General features: G+C 38.3%; 1 protein-coding gene across 2 annotated transcripts in view; it reads right to left on the bottom strand.

Annotated features, from left to right (window-relative positions):
• Nucleotides 1-1748: 1748 nt before the first annotated feature.
• LOC115626411 (AF4/FMR2 family member 4) overlaps nt 1749-18922 on the bottom strand; it is a 34535-nt gene continuing 17361 nt past the window's right edge. For both annotated transcript variants that reach the window (XM_030521777.1, XM_030521778.1), the window contains 9 exons: nt 9353-10028; nt 8883-9286; nt 8219-8272; nt 4827-8156; nt 4561-4749; nt 3289-3369; nt 3050-3215; nt 2751-2901; nt 1749-2683 (listed from right to left, as the gene is read on the bottom strand). In XM_030521777.1, coding sequence (XP_030377637.1) covers nt 2538-2683; nt 2751-2901; nt 3050-3215; nt 3289-3369; nt 4561-4749; nt 4827-8156; nt 8219-8272; nt 8883-9286; nt 9353-10028 — 5197 coding nt within the window. In that variant the 3' untranslated portion in view covers nt 1749-2537. The remainder of the gene's footprint in view (nt 2684-2750; nt 2902-3049; nt 3216-3288; nt 3370-4560; nt 4750-4826; nt 8157-8218; nt 8273-8882; nt 9287-9352; nt 10029-18922) is intronic.

The raw sequence follows: 18922 nt of genomic DNA, 5'->3' as shown, positions 1-18922 counted from the left end.
GCACGCACAAATTTCTCCAAAAAGATCTCAGCAGAATTTACAGATCGACACAAAACCCGAACAAATTTCAAAAGAACGATGGTAAAACAGTTGACGAAAGACAAAGCTTTCTGCTGGCTGGCAACATTAAAAAAGGCACCTCTATCTTTTTATTATTTATACTTATGTGGCAACACTTTGCGAAGTGCTGCCGTCCTATTTGTGTTTCAACTATGACGAAGCCAGAGTTGCATTTTCTATAACTGCATTAAAAAGTACGCTTGTTTTAAATAGTACAATTTTTATTAGTAATGATTTTGATTTATCAACTACTGTTTAGGTAATTGCATATTAAATTGGTTGTTTGGTTTGTTGCTTTACCTTTAATAAGTGTACTTGGTTTTTCTGCTTCGGTTTTTCATTTTCGTGAATTATATTTGTACAAAATATATATTTATACATATATATATATACATACACATATATGCACATATATCCATATATACATATATATTTAAATATGGATTCTCGTTATTTTAACTATGTTTATGAACAATTTTTTTTTGACTTCACCATGTTAATAGCTTAAGACTTAATTTCGTCGGTCTTGCTGTTTGTTTTTTTATTTTATTATTTGGTACTACAATAACGCTTAACAAAATATAATTAATAACTATGTTTTCTTAATTTACTAGGCTCATTTCGTTTGTTGTTTTCATTTTGTCGGTTCATGTTTATTGCATGATTGCTGCTTGTTGTCACTTCAAAAAATTTTGCTATACTTTAATGTCGTAGTTGTATATATATAAAAATATATATATTTATATATATGTATCTATGTACGTATGTGTTAATATGTATGTATGTGTACGCTTGTATTTTAATTCGTGTTTTATTTACAGCGTTTAAATGTTAACAATATATATTATGCATTACATAATTTATAATAATTACACTTAGTTTTGTTCATTTAGCACAAATTGCACTTAATTGCGGGCTACTTTTTGCTGTCATTTCTGTTAAAACAGTTCATAACTGAACGTTATGTTATAGTTAACGTTTTGTTTCCCCAGAACCACTATTTTTGTTTTGAATATGCCGTTGACTTCGGCTGATTTATTTTGGTTTAGCTCAATAAATGTTTCTTGAAAATGAACCCAAAGTAAATATTTACTGTTAAGCCATACACTGTTTTAAGTCGAAAGTTACCTATTTTATTATTACTTTCTTTATTTCCGGACAATCTGAATTGAAAATGAATAGCCTTTTCTCGCACCAAACGAATTTAATTGTTAAAGCAGTTAAACTTATTTTATTGCATTGTCGTTTTTATACTAGACTTCGATTTTTTTTTTACTTTATTTGCGGTTTTTTTGTTTGGCCTATTAAAAATATACACATTTTAAATATATACAATATATAAATTTGTTATTTAATACTTTCGCAAATTAGTTGTTGATTTTCATTGAATGTTTTGGAGAGTTCTGCGAAATAAACTCGCTCTTCTTACAAGTATTGAAAATGTATTTAAAAACTATTAATGCACTATTAGTGTTGTTGCTGTTGTATCTGTCTTATTTAGATACTTATTCGATTTTCAAATCTGTATAGTCCCCAGAGAAAATTAGAAAATAAAAACAACGCAAGAAAAATTGTATATACGATATATTTTTAATATATTATTCACTGAAAAATTTTGTTCTAGAAACGTTGTGATTGCTTTTTAAAAAATTACTTTAAAATCCATACAAACATAATTAATAATGAATTACAGGTAGTAAATAACTATTTTTAATAAGAGCTAAATAAAACCAACTTATGTAATTTGTTTTGATAAATAACATAATAAAACATACAAACAGTGAAATATGCGCTACAATTAATTTAGTAAAAATTGCGGAACGGTAACGTAACTGAAAACTTCTTTTGCCTATTTACATGCAACAATTTAAAGTTCAGCTGGTTGGATTTTCTTTTCATTTTGCTTATGTATCTAGTTATAAAATATATGTAGCCAATTATCACTATATGTTTAGTTGGGGTGATGCAGCGCAGCGAGAATATTTGAAAAGATTGTCGCTGTGTTTTCGCATAAAAAATTAACTAACTTAAAATTAAAAAAAAACCAAAAAACAAAATTCAACTAAATCTTTAGGTCAATGCAGCCGAAGGTTCTAGACTACTTTCGTTCTGCGATTGAGGTTGAGTTGGGGCGCATAGCTTAAATGTTTACAATTCTTTCACATTATATGAAATACTTTACTTAATTACAATCTAGACATAAATATAAAGCTTAAAGAGCTTAGTGTTAAAACCAAGATAACTTGAGCATAAGGAAAATAAGTAAATTGTGTACCTATAAAAAAATTATAAATTAGCAACAAATTGTGGCACTATAAACTAATATGTGTATGTGTGTTTGTTTCCGTTTTACAAAAACTGATTAAAAGTTGTAAAACAAAAGTAATATATATGTAGTAGTTAATTTGGCCTGACTTTTTACAAACGTTTGGTTGTGGTGGCTTGTAGAATACATCGGAGCACAGAATGGAGCAGCGCTACTGCCCCTGAAGCTGCTGTGAATGTGGATGAAGCACGGCGGCCCGGAGCGTCTTAAGACCCGCCTGCACATAGCGAAACACCTCGTGCATGGTGCTATGCAATGTTAGTGGTCCATTCTCGTGATCTAATTCGCGAAAAAAATCTTGAAAGGGAATATGCCACTCTATTAGTATCAGTCTTTAGTTAAGTTATATAGATTCACCGCTTACCTGTGTGATTGCCCGTACGAACCAATCGATCGGCTAAGTCCCATAAATCGTGAGCGCTATTCACATAAGTGAAGTACTCATTTTGTTTGCACAACTGATTGTGTATATCTTGAGGCACTATTTTACCGGGTGGTGTATTTGAACCTGACCCCTACGAAAAGAAGAAGCGTTACTTTTATATATTGAATTTTTTTTTAATTTTGTGAAAAGTGAAAAATGTAAAAGGTAGAAAGAGGTGTGGCAGACCCCACAAAGTATATATATATATATATACTTATACTTATACTTTTTATACTTACTTGCGAGCCTACTGAGTTCGAGGGCGATATAGAAGATGGCGTATTGCCATTTACCATATCACCCCTGCCACTGCGAAAGAACTCATTGCAGCTGGCGATAACAGCGCGACAATTTGAGCGTCGCAGTTTGTAAAGCTTTAGAGATATCAAAGATTGGCAGCGCAAACTTAAATATGGGAAGAAAAAATTGAATTGGTTAGATAGATCCGTTGTAGTAACGGCTTTTCTTCAAGGCTCACCTTAGAATGGCAACCTTGTTGTGCGTTTCGTGCTGCACATTTGTTGACTGCTGATACGTCCTAAATTTGGAGGAAATAAACCTGAAATATAAAGAAAAGTTAAGATTATGATTCCATCTATTGAAATGAACCACTCGCTGCATTTTTTAATGTTATCAATTTACAGAAACACAAGAGTAGCTCTCAGTGGAGCAACCCTGACAGTTAAATATCCTGGACCCAAACAAACTTCCGGCTCTAGTAGAAATAAATGGGCCCGTAGTAGAAATAAATCAAGAAAGGAATGCTAAAGTCGAGCGGGCTCAACTCTTAAATAACCTGTACCGCCCCACAAATAAAAACATAAATAAAAAAATTAAAAAATTAGTTTATTTAATTAACTATAAAATATTTAACACATGCATACAGACATAAGTGTTTATGCAAAATTTCAACAGCATAGATTTACATCAGAATCGTGTCTATGCGTGCTTGTATGCAGTAATAACAACCCCTGCCGACAGAGCTTGGGCGGAGATTATGTTTATGGCTATAACTTTCTTCTAAACTTGGCACACAGACACATAATTACTATACGGGAATTATAGGAAAAACACGAATTGCGGGGGGAGTGGGGGCGTGCATCAGAAAAAAAACATAAACTCGTCCTTTCACGGACTTAGGAGAATCTGGATACCGAGTTTGGTTATTATTACATACATTCGCACAAAACTAGTATAGCCTTTTACCCTTTGGGTACAGGCTATAAAAAGTAGAAAATCGAACTTCATGCTGCAGTTTGTGGGCGTAGTACTGGAGTAAAATTGAATCGCAAATAGCTTTTCTTGGAATTGACCAAAGAGGATGAAATTTGAAAAGAAATTTGATAATTATATATAGATTGCATGTGCAGTTTGGTTTATGTAGCTTTTGAAATGTGGACAGTTTTGTCAAAACCCTGTAGCGGGCAGACAGGGTGGAAAATCAAAAAATAAAATAAACTCATGTTGCCTAGGAGTTAGGAGAGTCTACACACCAATTTTAATTAATATGCGCTCAGCCATTTCCAAAATCTAGGCGTTCATCCAGGCAAATAGTCGGACGGACATTTCTAGATCGATTTCTCTTGTAAGCTAATTAATAATATATATAAGTTTATGTAATTACTTTTTAACAAAATAATTTTAAACGCTCACAAACAGTTTGATGGATTGTCTCCGTTGTGAAATTATTAATGGTTGCAGCAGTGTTAAAATCCACGTTTTAGTTATAATAAGCGCACACTTTACTCACTTAATAAGCATCAAGGTGTCCTTGTACATGGTCCAAACAACCGACTCCGTGCTGCAACGTTCCATCACTGCACCAGCGAGTAGAAAGTAGACGACAGCTTCCAGATAGAGAGTGACTTGGTTAAAAGAGTCACGCTCTGAATCAGCGGCATGTTTGCGTTTAATAGCCTCTTGCAGGAAGTGATTGTTTCTGAATTCCAAAAAATTATGTGAACAAAAACAAATGATGTCTAGGTGTAATTGTTATTGAAATAGTTAGGAACTTACTTGATGTCGTCGTTTAGGGGCTCATCCTCACGATCAAAGTATGATCGGTAGATGACGCGCGTCAATACCGGCGCAACTGAACATTGCGTCACCGGCAATTGCTGTGGCGGCGTTGTTTGCACCGCCTCGCTGCACGTAGCTGGTGGGGGAGGCAAAGGGGAGAGCGCTAATAGCTTGGGTACCGCATTTGGAATTTTGTCTAGGGATAATCGCTCGTGGTTGGTCGGTAGTAGTGGCAGCTCCTTGGGTGCTGCGGGCACAATTAGATCGCTCATTTTCTCTTTTTTCCGCTTTTTTTCCTTGTAAGGACTAGAGCTAGAACTAGAGCTGCGTTTGCGTCGACGCACCGGTTTACTGTCTCCACTCGCAGAGTTGGGCGAGTCGTTAGTGGCCGCCAGCTGTTCTTGCTTCAACATGAACTCCTGTTTAACACTGGGTTTGTACTTTGTTTCGTAGCCGGCATCCAGCTCCGGCTCGTACTTGACGCTATGCTCGGGTTTGACATTACCCAATGTCTTTTGGCAGGCGGGCGAGCGTTTTGCAGTAGTGGTCACAGGCGCATAGCCGTTAGGCGTTAAATGTGCAGGATAAGTGGTGAATTCCTTTGGTGTGCATGCACCATCGGCAGAACGACTGCTCAGATGGCCGTTTTGTAACTCGTGAATGTTGTCTCCAGAGCGTGAGCGTTCCCTCTCCCGTTCCCGTTCGCTTTGCGCCTTCAGTCTCATGTGTGCAGCTTGTGTGGAAGCCTGCAGATCGGCGTTGAGTATAGTCTCGTGATCGTAAGCAGGCGTGCTGATACGTGTGCCACCAGCGGATTTCTCGTGCAGGCGGTAGCTGTTTTGATTCCACTCAGCGGGCACACGCGCCAGCTTGCTGAGGTCGATCTTACAAATGAGGGAGGTCAGATGCGGCGTGGTGGTGCGTGCTGGAGATGCCGTGCTTAGCAGGGAAGCTGCGCTCACCTGCTGCAACAACTGCTGCGTCGTAGGCGTTGGCGTGCGCGTCGGAGGCGTGCGCGTGGGTGTTTTAAGCCGCTGGCCACCGGGCGTGAGACGCGGAGAGTGCACAGTGCTTTGGTTGCTTGTTTTTGGTATCACCTGCGTGAGCGATGTACCCAACGATGATGCGTTCATTGATGTTGAAGACGGCTCTTTGACTTGCAATTCCTCGGACTGATCCATTATGACCACTTGGCCCTGTTTCTTGGCGCCACCTTCCTTCGGGTTGAATATACGGGTAAGCGTGTTGATTTTGTTTTTATCCGTCTTCCTTCTCTTCTCGACATCACTCTTACGCTTCTTTTCGATGCTCGAGCGATGGTCGTCTTCGCTACTGCTCGAGGCGCTGGACGATTCAGATGTAGATAAACGACTGTGAGATGATGATGCCAGTGCAGGGGCTGCGGTCTTAAACGGAGATTGATGTTGAGTGTTTGCTCTCCCACATGTTAACTCTGCTGCAGTTGCTTGTGGCAACGCTTCATTGCCATCGTTCTCATCTTCGTCATCATCTTCAGCTTCCTCATCGCTGGAGCTACTGCTACTAGAGCTGGATACACTGTCTGGGAACCGTTTTGGCTGCGCAGCTCGCATGTTTATGTTAACAACGCGTCTATTTACTGCCTGCTCACTGCGCTTATCTGTCTCAGTTTCGCTACTACTAGAGCTAGATTTGGAATAGCTACTGCTACTGCTGCTTGAGCTGTCCTCATCGTTTGAGGAACTACTGCTGGGCGACTTAGCATAAGACGCTGGTTGCTTAATAGTCGACGTCAGGACAACATTGTTATTGAGTTTTTTAGTGGGTGTGGTGCTCGTTGAGGAGTTGCTTGAGTTTGCGCGCTTTCGCGCTGTAGTTGTCTTCGTCACTAGCTTTTTGGCGGTCAGGGTCGGACCCTTAGCTTGCGAGGAGGTTGACGTGGAGCTCAAGTTTCCGCTCTGAGGTGTGCGATGTGGCGCTCCCGCCGTCGTTGTTGGGGTTACCTGTTGAGGATGTTGTTTTCGAGGTCGTCCTCTGCCTTTCTTGGGTGCAGCAGTTATTGTTGTCGTTGGCAACGTAGATGCCACCACCGTCGTTGTAGCACCGCTCATCTCTAAGGCATCGTCCCGATATACTTTCTGCTTAGCTGCTGTAGGTTCGTCATCATCACTTGAGTCCATTGAATGCACTGTCGCAGCAGACATTTTCTTCTTTCGTGGCTTTTTCTGTCGAGCCTTAGGCGATGCTGGAAGCGGTCCTATAGGTGTTAACGTTACGCTATTGACGGGGCTCCTATGTACGGGTTGTGAGTTCAAGTTTCTGCCCGCAAGCTTAGGTACCGATACTGCTGTAATATCTGCGGGAACGCCTGGAATTTGAAGCGTGCCATCTGGACCAAGCATGGGAAGTACTTGTGCTCCCGCCACATCACAGGCACTGTCCGAGCTGCTAGTTGAATTAGCGTCAGACTGACGGAGTAGGCCATCAGCACGTCGCTGATCTTCGAGCAGTGCAGAAGACTCGCGCTTTATTTGGTTTTTTGGTATGGCCACGCAGTCCTGAGCCGTCATCTGTTGTACCGGTGCAGTCAACGAAACTAACGCCTGTTGCTTCTGCTCCAGCGCTTCCTTTTTTATGTTGAAAGGTGTTATACCGACAGGCGTAACACTTAGACCGGAGCCATAGCGTAAGCCACTCATGGCCTGTGTCCCGTTTCCCGATTCGTTGTTGTCTTCATCGTCTTCTTCATCCTCGTCCTCATCGCCATCATGCAATTTCTCGTTCTTTACAATTGCAGTTGTGACGTCAATAGATTCGGGAATGATTTGGGCACCGCCGGGCAAAATTCCTGGTACCTTCATGCTAACGTGTTGACTGCAGGAACTGCCCGGGGACACACTTTCATTTGCGGGTTGGTTAGCAGGTTTGTTAAAGAAGCGACTCAGTGTCCACTTATTGCACTCTGTCGGTGACGGTGTCTTATTCGAAGATGAAGAGCTGCTCATACCAATGCCCGAACTCCCAGATCCTCCACCTCCACCACCACCACTGGCATTACCACCGCTACCGCCCAAGCCACTGGAGGTTAATAGGCCGCTGATAGTGTTGCCACCACTAGCAATAATCGTCTGGCTGTACTTCTTTTTGCTGGCATTACCAGAAGCTGTTGAGATCACTGCTGTTGTTGTCGGCGCCGCTACCGCGTTTACTTGCTGACGTTGCTGGAGTGGCTGTAGTTGTTGCTGCTGCTGGAGTTGCTTTTGTAGAGGCTCACCTTTGGTGGACTCCTCACTGCCCGATTCACTGCTGTCGGACTCGGAACTGTTGCTAGAGTTGCACACCGAGCGGCTATAACATACTCTACTTTAGCACAGAAAAAATTAAATAGTATGTATATCAATCACTCTTACCCATCTTTTTTGCGGTCATCGTCCGATTCCGACAACTCCAAATCGTTTTCGAGACTACAAGAACATGAAAAAAACGTTATATAAATACGTTTCACTTTATCAGGATATAAAAAATGTACATACATAAAATCGATTTATTTATAGATCATTTTTTCATATATTTCGTCAATACCGTCCACATTTCAAAAGCTACATTAACCAAACTTCACACACATAATTTATACATAACAGTTTTCTTTTGTTTTAAATTTCAGAAAAGTTATTAGCGAAACAAATTCTCTACAGTACAACCCCCCCAAACTGCAGCAACAAGTTCGCTCTTCTTCTTCCTCTTTTTGCTTCTGCTAGAAGCGCATATACCTTAGTGCCGGAAGTTTACCTGGGCACAGGGTATTTCACTATCGGGCTTGCTCGACTGTAGCGTTCTTAAATGGTCTTCAAATGTAAAAAGTATATTAGGTTTGTCTGTTTGTCTGTTCGTATAATCACCTAGTTTTTAGAGGCTATCAGAGTTACAGACACTAAATTCTGCACACAGACACCTTATAAGTGGAGTATAATCTCAGTCAAGGATATTTATTTCACAGTTTAGTTTATTTTCAAATCGAAGATCAAAGAAACTAACTTTTCGCAGTTAAAAATTCGATTTGTAATGATTACTTACCAAGAGTCTTGTTTCTCCAACGTATGATTGCTGCCACTTTTATCAATTTTTAATGGTTTTAGCGCTGTTGCTGTTGCAGGAGTCGGCGATGCCTTTGTTGTTGGTAAAATACTCGCTTGAGGTGGAGTATTCAGGCGCGGTATGGGTGATGTGATGGGTGGTTTAGGTGTCACTAGCGGATGTGGTGGCGGCAGAAGCGAAGCGGAAGCAGAAATACCCGATAATGGAGGTGAGCCCAGGGGCCCTATGGGATCAACCATCGTATCAAAGGCGTACTTAAACTTATTGGGCCCGTTTAGGTTGTAGTTTTCACGCACAGGTGCAAGAGGTGTTGCGGCTATGGACGTTAGCGGCGTGACAGCAAAGTTATTGGTCATCTCTTTAATTATCTTGGAGACGTCTTTCTGCAATTAAAAAACCCAAATGTCACTTCAAGGCCAATGTAGGAAGAAAGGGCATTCAAAACTCACCTCTTTTGGTGCCGGCTGTGGTTTGCCTGTCGTCGGTTGAACAAAACGACCACCATTGTGCAGAGTCGTTGGGCCCTGGAAGGCTTTTTCTGTTAACAACCGTCCATTTGGAATTTGCGTGGAAATCGGAGGACCCAATGGCGTCGTCACTGTGGTTTTCGCCGCCGAAAGGTTGTTTGTGGCGCTGGAAGTGTTATTGTTGCTGCTGCCAGGTCTGGGTGGACCTCTTGGCGGAGCCATGCCACTACTCGATGGTATGTCATTTTGCATGGGCTGGCCGGGATAGCCTCCACGTCCATTGTATGGTGGCTTGTTGTCAGCCTGCTTTAAGAAGGTGGGGGGACGAGGTTGGTAGTGATGTTGTTGCTGCTGCTGCTGGCTGGGTGCTAAAGGTGCACTTGGCACCGTAGAACCAACTTTGGGCATGCGTGAATTTCCCGTATTGTTGATGATACTTCCCGGCGCCTGCCGAGATATGCCAACGGTGTTCTGGTTGATGAAATCGCGCGCAGTAACGAATTCACCCAATGCAGCCGTAATTCCCGTGTCTTCCTCTGAAGGATTGGCTCGTCTCGGCTCGGAAAAAAGACTAGTCTCGCGGTCGTCGATTTGTATCCCCTGCTGGCGCTCATATTTTTCTCGTTCACGTCTGCGTCGGCGCTCGTATTCCTCCATGCTGCAATAGTTAAATTAAATAGTTCGTTTACTTTTTTTTTTTTTTTAAATGAATAATCAAATATTTGTTTTTAAATTCAATGCTAAACGAGAATGTTATTTAGAGCGAATTATCTTCTCAACAACATCTTACATTTCCATTTTATAGAAATAAAGGAGGCAGATATCATGCAGTTGTATAACCTGACACGTATAGCACATGTATTCATAAAAACAGAAGCAAGAACGTTTAAGGTGGGTTAGCCCGATTTGCTGGATTCATTGTTTGGCATTTGGCAGAATATTTATACATACAATCAAGGGCGTAGGCAGCTTTTACCAAAGGAGGAAGCCAAGAAATTAAAATTTTGATTAAATAATGCACGATGCATTTAAAAAATAACTTATGCATATGATCAATGAAAAAACTTCAACAAATCCAACTCCGATCCATTTTAAGGAGAAATACGCAGTTGATTTAGGGCGTAACAGGAAATACCATCGTGCAAGTGTAAACAACAAAAACAACCGCTAACAACAAAAAACAAATAAATAATAACGGCAAGCACAACACATTCAAATTATGGCACACACACACAATCAACAGGCAACTTAAGGTTTGAAAGGCGCTCGCGTAAAGTTTATCATGCATTAGCTGGATCCGTGAATTATAAACTATAGCGCGCGCTCTGCTTGGTATGATTTACGACAAACATGGATCAATGAGTCCTTACATGTAAATGTGTTTTGATACATATGTATGTACATACGAGTGTATGTTTGTAGTTGATGCGTATATACAAACATACATACTCATGTAAGGAAATACACAAGTCATTTGGTACACGCTATGTATATTGTATTTTGCATACATGAATACATATTTTCATAGGTATGTATGAATGTACTCGTAAATGTACATTTAAATGTGTATAGCGTATAAAAATGTTTGCTAACGATCGCACATAAGTATGTACATATGTATATACCTATGTATGTGCACATGCACAAACTAACGCTCGCAAAGTCGAAAACTTACTTATAATTTTGGTTGTACAAATTACTATGTTGCTGCTGTTGTTGCGGTTGTTGTTGTGCCATTTCGCGCGCTTATTAATAAAAAAAAAGATTATAATATCACAACAAAAAAAACATCCACACTGTAGGCAACAACAAAAAATAGTTGGCGGCCACAACGACACGTAGAGAACAACAAAAAGATAGAGTACACTCACACAAAAATGGCGTATTTTGTGTTAATGAAAAACAAATTTATTTATAAATGTTTCGGCGCGTTCTCTCCCACGCTCTCTATCTCTGTTGCTCTCTTTCGGCTTGATTATGCGATCGTTGTATTTTTGCAGCGACTTTGCGGAGCGTTGTGCAGTTGACGCCTTCAATTTCTTGATTAGTTGCTGCACTTGTTTTTGTTGCTGTTGTTAATGCTGCTGCTTTTGTTTTTGTAGGCCACATCATTTTCGCTGCCGTTTCTTATTTTTACCCTTCTTTAATTGAAAGCACTTTCTTCCTTGCGTACTCAGACTGTGACATACATACATATGTACTCGTATATGTATATGCTTGACCCCAGTGTTTTGCTTAAATGGGTTTGGAAATACTGGCCAAGTATTTTTTCGTTGTTACTTCCAGGTAAGTGCGCACCTACATTAATAAATATATGTACATATCTTTCCAACTATGTAAGTACATATGATAATTTTAACTCAGGCTTGAGTTCGGTATTAATCATGAAATATTATGTGTGTATGGTACACTACTTCTTTTGAGTTTTTGTTCATTAATTTCAACAGCCTTCTAATTAAATAACTTTGTTTAAATGCTGCTTTCTTATCTATCATAGAATTCTGCTTTGAAATGTTTTTTGTTTTGTCTATTTTAAAGGGAGGTATCTACATATGTAAAACCAAGTCTTTTATTGCCTGCTTATGTGCGTCTTTTTGAATGTATAAACATATCTGCATATGCGAGTGTATTCGTGTCTCTTAAGGCTTTAGGTGAAAGTTAAAGTTGTAGTACCTGTAAAAAAGCAGAGAAAATGCAACGAATTAGTCCATATGTAAATGTAAGAATCGGACTTGTAAATATAATATCATTCAAAATATGTATTGTATCAAGACATGTTTTATGATTACATAAATAAAACAGTGATCTTTCCTAGGTATCATTATGCAGCTGCATCTGCGTTGGCAGTCCCCCCCACACATCCGAATTATCCAGTGTGTTGGCGACACTAACCTTTTGTAGCCCACCTTCCACCACACCCTTAAATTGAATACCCATTACAAGTGCGACAAAAACTTGCCGCGCCTGGGATAAGTTAAGTAAGTGCAGTGCTCAATTGCATTAAGTTAAATTGTAGGAAAATGTGAGTTTTCAATGAATTTTCGGCTCAAGTTTTATAAATGATTGGAAATATTCATGATGACTGTTACTCACATAAGCTAAACCGGCCAATGCAAAAAGTTCAATAATCACAGAACTTTTTGGTGCATCAATCAAAACAAAAAGCAAATGGTTTTCCTTCCAGGTGCGGAACACCAACATATTTTTCCACTATTTGCTACGCAATGCATATTTTAGTTTAAATATGGCGGTCGGGAAAACTTGAATGTAACATTCTATTATATATTTTTGCTACCAAAAAGTAAAAGTATTTACTGGAGTGGAGTCTACTCATGTCACTGTCAAATACACGGCACGGACTGACATGGAGCACATTAAAATGCTTATGACGAATAACATACATACATGTTTTTCTTTTATTTTTTAGGTGTCGTTTAAATTCATTTTCAGGACACTGTTGCCCACAATGCCTCAAAAAAGCAGACAACAACGCACGCAACACATACGACTAGTACTTATATGAGTTGACCCTTTGGGCCTTTGGTTGCGTGTGTGTTAAGCAAAGGGTACTCGAATGGAGGAGGGATAAAATAGTGTAATATCTCACGAGTTCCTCTTTTTTACTATTGTTTAAATTTATTTATTCTTTTAATGTTTAGTATCATCTCAATTTGCACGGAGGCTGACAACTGTAGACAAAGTTTGCAGGTGCATTTCTGAAGTGTTTTCTATTGAAGCGCTGACACAAGATAGTTTCGACATTGTGTCTGAAAATACGTTAAGACGATTGATCAGGGAGTTTCACCCACTTCCTCTTGACTATTTACATCTTATTCAACGCAAAGCAGCACTAATGGAATGTAGAAAGAATTATGGAAAATCACGAAGAGCGGGGGAGTGGAGGGTGCATAGGAAAAAAAAACTTATTTGAAGCATTTACACCAGCCCCAAGATATGTACATATATGCAGGCACACCTGTATTCCGACTAAGAATTACTTTTCAGTCAGCAGCATAAAATTCATGCGACTAATTTCATATTCATATGTATATTTGGTTGGTCTAACTACCTAGCATAGGAAGAGCTGCAGCTGCAACCAACAGTCGGCAAATACATATAGACACGTCTAATTTATAACATATATACTTAACTCCCTTCTGAAACTATGTGTTCGTACGCAAACTTACATATGTACTACCTACATACATGCTGGCATTCGCGTTGGGCCCGAGCAAAACCCGAGTAGCCTACGAACAGATAGAACAAGCAAGGGCAGGAAAAAATGAGGCGTTTGGAGACAGTCGACCAGTGCATAAACAAAAACACAGGCGTCACAGTCACGGACATATGAGTGTGTGTGTGTGTGTACAGTATGATCTCAAATAACTGGCAAAATATAGCTTATCAAGTTCCTACAACTTCATTCGCTAATGTTCTTTAAAAAAAAGGAAATGGTGGAATAGTTTTCCTTCTTCACTGCATGAACTGGGATACATTTAGTTTTTACCTAAAAATTGTGCATTCTTGAAGCGGAACTTCTCTACAAATAATATATCTTAAATATATCTGCAGTACTAAAGGACAAGGCAAGAATTCTAAATTGGTTTTAGACGCATTTCATATAGCCAATGTTTTCAGAAACACATTCCAAAGATGTATTATAGAAAAGATTTCTCGGCTACAATTAAAACTAATATGCCACATTCTTATGGTCAAACAAATTTGGAATGATTAGATTGAGGAATTAGAAGTTTGATTTTTACATACAATTTCTCAATATCAAGGTAACCCGGAATAAAATAGAGCTGATAAACCTTAATTTTTGATTAATGCCGCAATAATTTTTTCATTTTCTTATGGAGTTTGCTGTATTTTAAAAGTTGACTCGCACTTGTGATTGTGTGCGTTAGTCATGGACTAGATTTATTATCAAAGGGGCGCCATAGACTAACGACACGAAGCGTCAGCCGTCTGTTCCCGACGTCGCAATCATACACATTGTTACATTTGTATAGGAGACGAAGCTTTAGCTGTGTGTAAAAAGAGTTAACAAATTTTATGGCACTCATTAAACTTTCTTCCAGCAGCGAATGAAAAAACACACAGAAGGGGTAGTCATGTGTGCTGGCTACCTGCCAGATCTACTTGTTTCCTTATTTATTTCTTTAAAGGTACCCAAGTCTTCATCAACTGTGTGCGTTTGAGATGATACCTCTTTACTCTTTCCTTTCCTTTTCTTGTGCAGAACACTCGTTTGCTAGCCACTGCACCGAATATACCCGTACATATATCATTTAGTAAAGGCGCCCAGTTACGTCAATTATTCGTTGCTTAGCTGAACTGTCATTCCCCCAAAATATCCCAATAATGCCTAACAACTGAGAATTGTACCACCATTTTTTAGTTATTTGTTTAGTTACCTAAAAGGAATCTCCTTACAATGCAAAGGAATATCTTGTCATAAGGATATCGTTGTAACATTTCATATATTTGTATCTAAAAGTTTCGTTTGTTTTTAAATTTTATCTGCTAACGCTTTTGCCTACTGCCTGTATCAATGGAAGAACTCTAGATTATACCTCCCCACAAAGTTTGCTATGATAGTTACGAAGTTTCTGTGCGCTTTGGGTTGTCCTTGCCTCTGATGTTCACAACTTACTCGTGCGGCATACTACCGTCATCGAATGTGAAGTTGTTTGCTGACAGTCGTCCTTTTGCTTGACAAGCCAAGACAACATGTATATTGTACATACATAAATATGTATGCATGTAATTATATATAAGGGTAGGCACATACATAAGTATTTGACCAAGCGTATAGGAGGCGGTTGCCATTTCAAAAGATTGACTATTTTACTTTATATATATATATATATATATATATATATATATATATATATATATATATATATATATATATATATATATATATATATATATTGATGAACGTGCATACATATATACATAGACAAAGATAAGTGGGTCGAAATAAAATTGCCAACAACTCTTCTTATCAACATCACGTGCGTTAAAAGCGATCGTGAAATCGGTATGTTTAACTTGATAATGTAGTGTGACTGTTTTAATCAACAATCCATCATCTTATCATCGGGGTCTTGTTGTCTTATTTGTCTCTTTGTACTTATATGTGTTCACTAATGAAAACTGTATTCTCTGTTAATATATATAGTAGTATATATATAATTATACTTATATGTAAAGAACACGTTATATGCGTTTTAAATACTACGTCGTTTTCTCCCCTTGTTGAGAATGCCCTCATCGTTCGCTTTTGAGAGTGTTTGGATGCCCAATTACAAATATTCAACAATATATTTTACAATAACATAAAATAATATTAATTTATGACAATACTCATACACACACATTCATGCAAGCATAAGCGTGACACTCCTCATTAATTTAAATGTAGCGTGCGACCAACAACGAAGGCATCGAAGCTGCCGTTGAAAGCTGCACATTTCCTTAAATGATAGTGCGAAATAAGTATTGGTTTGTACATGCGCATGTAAATGCATATGTCTGTGTATGTGGCTGCTCGCACATATAACTATGTGCAACCATAACTAGTAAGCACACAAACATGAAAATTATTACGCAAATGTCTTTTGTCTGGCTCTGCAACTCCTCCTCATTGAAGGTTTACCCTACATGCAAATTATAATAATCTCGTGTCAGTACACGTGTCAACGTTTTCAGTATATTTTAAGAAAACGTTTAGGTTTTTAGCCCAATAAATATTTAATCATATGTACATATATAGATAATAATCATGACAATGTGGATCGATCTGGGCATACCCGACTGTCTGTCTCTGTGGACACGAGCATATTGGTAAGTATAAGTATAACCAATCGATATTTTTGTAATACAATGAATTAATTTCTATCTCCTATCTATTTACTTAAGATATTCAGGCGTGTGTGACTATAATACTCGATAGCTTTCGCAATAACATGCTTAAATTATCGCAGATTATTTCATAGCCGAAAGCGCTTATTTATACACCTTGTTGCTGATTGCCATTAGAATTCTTCTATGAAGGGCATACAGGTGCTTTAATAAAAACAATACATATGCAGCTAAGTCCATGTGAACATGAAATGAATGTAAGTTATGTCAGAATATGTGTGCACACCTAAACGTTTGTGGGCACATTTAAAACGCACAACAATAACAAAGGAACAGGCTTAAAGCTAATGAGTATGCAACCAAAAAGAAGGCAGCAAACAAAAGGGAATGAGTACATACCTATGTACATATGTATATGAAAACGCATTACACCACCATAGTAATAAATAAGAGGAGCAGGCAAAGGTACAGCAAAAAGTGAGGTAGCCCTATGATAACAGTCAAAACAAAAACAAAACAAGAAAGGAATGCTGGAGTCGAGTAGGCTCAACTCTTTAATACCCTGTACCCACTCCCACAACACCAAAAAAATATTTAATATTTTTTAAATTAATTTTTTAACATGTCATTTCTTGGGCTAAGGAGAATCCAGCTCTTCTACTTCCTGAGATCCATGTGTTCATACGGACATTTTTATACTCATCTTGTCATGCTGATCACGAAAATACATATCTAATTTGTAAGTTATAAATTAGTATACTCTTTAACCCTTTGCGTACAGGGTATGTATAAACCAATATAATATAATATAAACTGCAAAAAAAGGTTTAAATAAAAACAAAGGTATACTGTTCAACAACGTTAGAGCTTTTTAAAAATGTGTGTTTGGATGTAACTCTAAAAAATACTAATCAAGAAAGATATGATTCTTTGCCAACAAACCATTCAACCCAATCGGAGAAGTTCCAAATCCCTTCAGGTTTTTGAACGTAGAGTCGTATCCTAAAAATACGAATTCTCTTCAGACATTTTTCGTTAATTTTCTTTTGAATGCTTAAATGCAAAATAAAGGCCCTCAAAGTTTTCACACGTAAAACGGTTCCATATACAAGTTTAATATATGTACGTTCAGTTTAATTACCATTTATACAAGTATTGGTGCTGCCTATTTTGTATTGGTTTTTCTTCTTCTGCTTTTGTTGTTTACCTTTTTATTGTTTTTGCCAACTGCCATTTATTTCTGATTGTTGCGCTGCAGCTGAAATTATTGCTGTGTTGAACGACGAGGCAGTGCACTAATTTATACTTTTTTTTACCCTCATGTGCAGTTTAATGCACTCTTCATCGTTGGGCGTTTGCCTATTTTTCTATCGAAATCAGCAACTATAATTTTAACTTTAACGTCGGTAAAAACCAAGTGGTGCTACAATTTTGACGCCACCTAAGACTTCCGCTTGAACTCACCTGACGTTTTATGAACCAACCCAATTGTTAACCCGAAAGCATTATCATTCTTTAACTTACCTGTAAGAAAGAGAACAAATTAATTATTATGTATATGTGGTTAGATGCTTATGTTAAATTTTGTGTAAAATTAAATGCAGAGCTTTTTTCTAAGGAGTACATTTATTGGTACTCCCTGCAACCGAAGCATTACTGGATATTATAAGAAGCTCGTTATGTACGCATGTAAGTATTCATGTATATATGTATTCATTTGACCAATCCTTAATAATCCATCGCGGGGAAGTAATGTGTAATCATTTCAGTATTTTCGAGATCGTCTATCCATTAGTTTTGTCATCATTGGAGGGTATCAACATGAACGGCAATTACTCAATAAAGCAAAATTAACAGAACAACAGTGACCTGATGAGTACATGCTCCCAGCTTGACAAATAGCCAGCCGGCTTTTTGTGCACATTTACAAAGTGCTGCACATATGTACATACTATATACGAACGGACAGACATGTGTATAGACCCGAAATGGCTAATCAACTCTTTCGCCTGCGTGCTGGGATTTCAATTTAGGGGTTAGAGGGGTACGCCTTTGTGTAATGGCTGTTGCCACATGTGCAGTTGCGCCCGTGAAAAGCGGGATAGCAACGCATTTATATAAAACAAAACTAAAACAAATTAAAATACTTTTAAATATACTTTTGGGAATACGTGTTATTTTTATTATTTTTATTTTTATAGCCACATCACTATGCATCTTAACTTCTGCGTTACATATTTTTTATACCCTGTACATGAAATATATTAGGGCATACTAGTTTGTCATACTGATCAAGAATATATATACTTTTAGCGGTCTGTCACGCTTCCTTCTGTCTGTTACATACATTCGCACAAAACTAGTATACCCTTTTCCTCTTTGGGTACAGGATATACAAAAAAATATGAACGAAAAAATAAAAACTGAAAGCAAACCTACATAATCAACGATTCGGCCTACTTTGCTGTGCCATTTCACCTATTTGGAAACGTTGAAATATCGTTTACTAAAAGTTCAATAAATGTTCCATTTCCCCCATCGCATACCAACTTCAACCGAATGGCCAAACGCTTTTCAAAGCGGCTGAACGGCAACAAAAAAGAACCAGCGACAGAAGGATGGATCCGCTATTCATTTTGTATTTTTTTCGCCAACCCATTTGAATTTTTAGGCGCACGA

Source organism: Scaptodrosophila lebanonensis, unplaced genomic scaffold, assembly GCF_003285725.1.
Source record: "Scaptodrosophila lebanonensis strain 11010-0011.00,11010-0021.00 unplaced genomic scaffold, SlebRS2 tig00000085-arrow-pilon, whole genome shotgun sequence".
Taxonomy (NCBI): domain Eukaryota; kingdom Metazoa; phylum Arthropoda; class Insecta; order Diptera; family Drosophilidae; genus Scaptodrosophila; species Scaptodrosophila lebanonensis.
The sequence above is the reverse complement of the archived record's forward strand: the minus strand, read 5'-3'. Positions and strand labels throughout refer to the sequence as shown.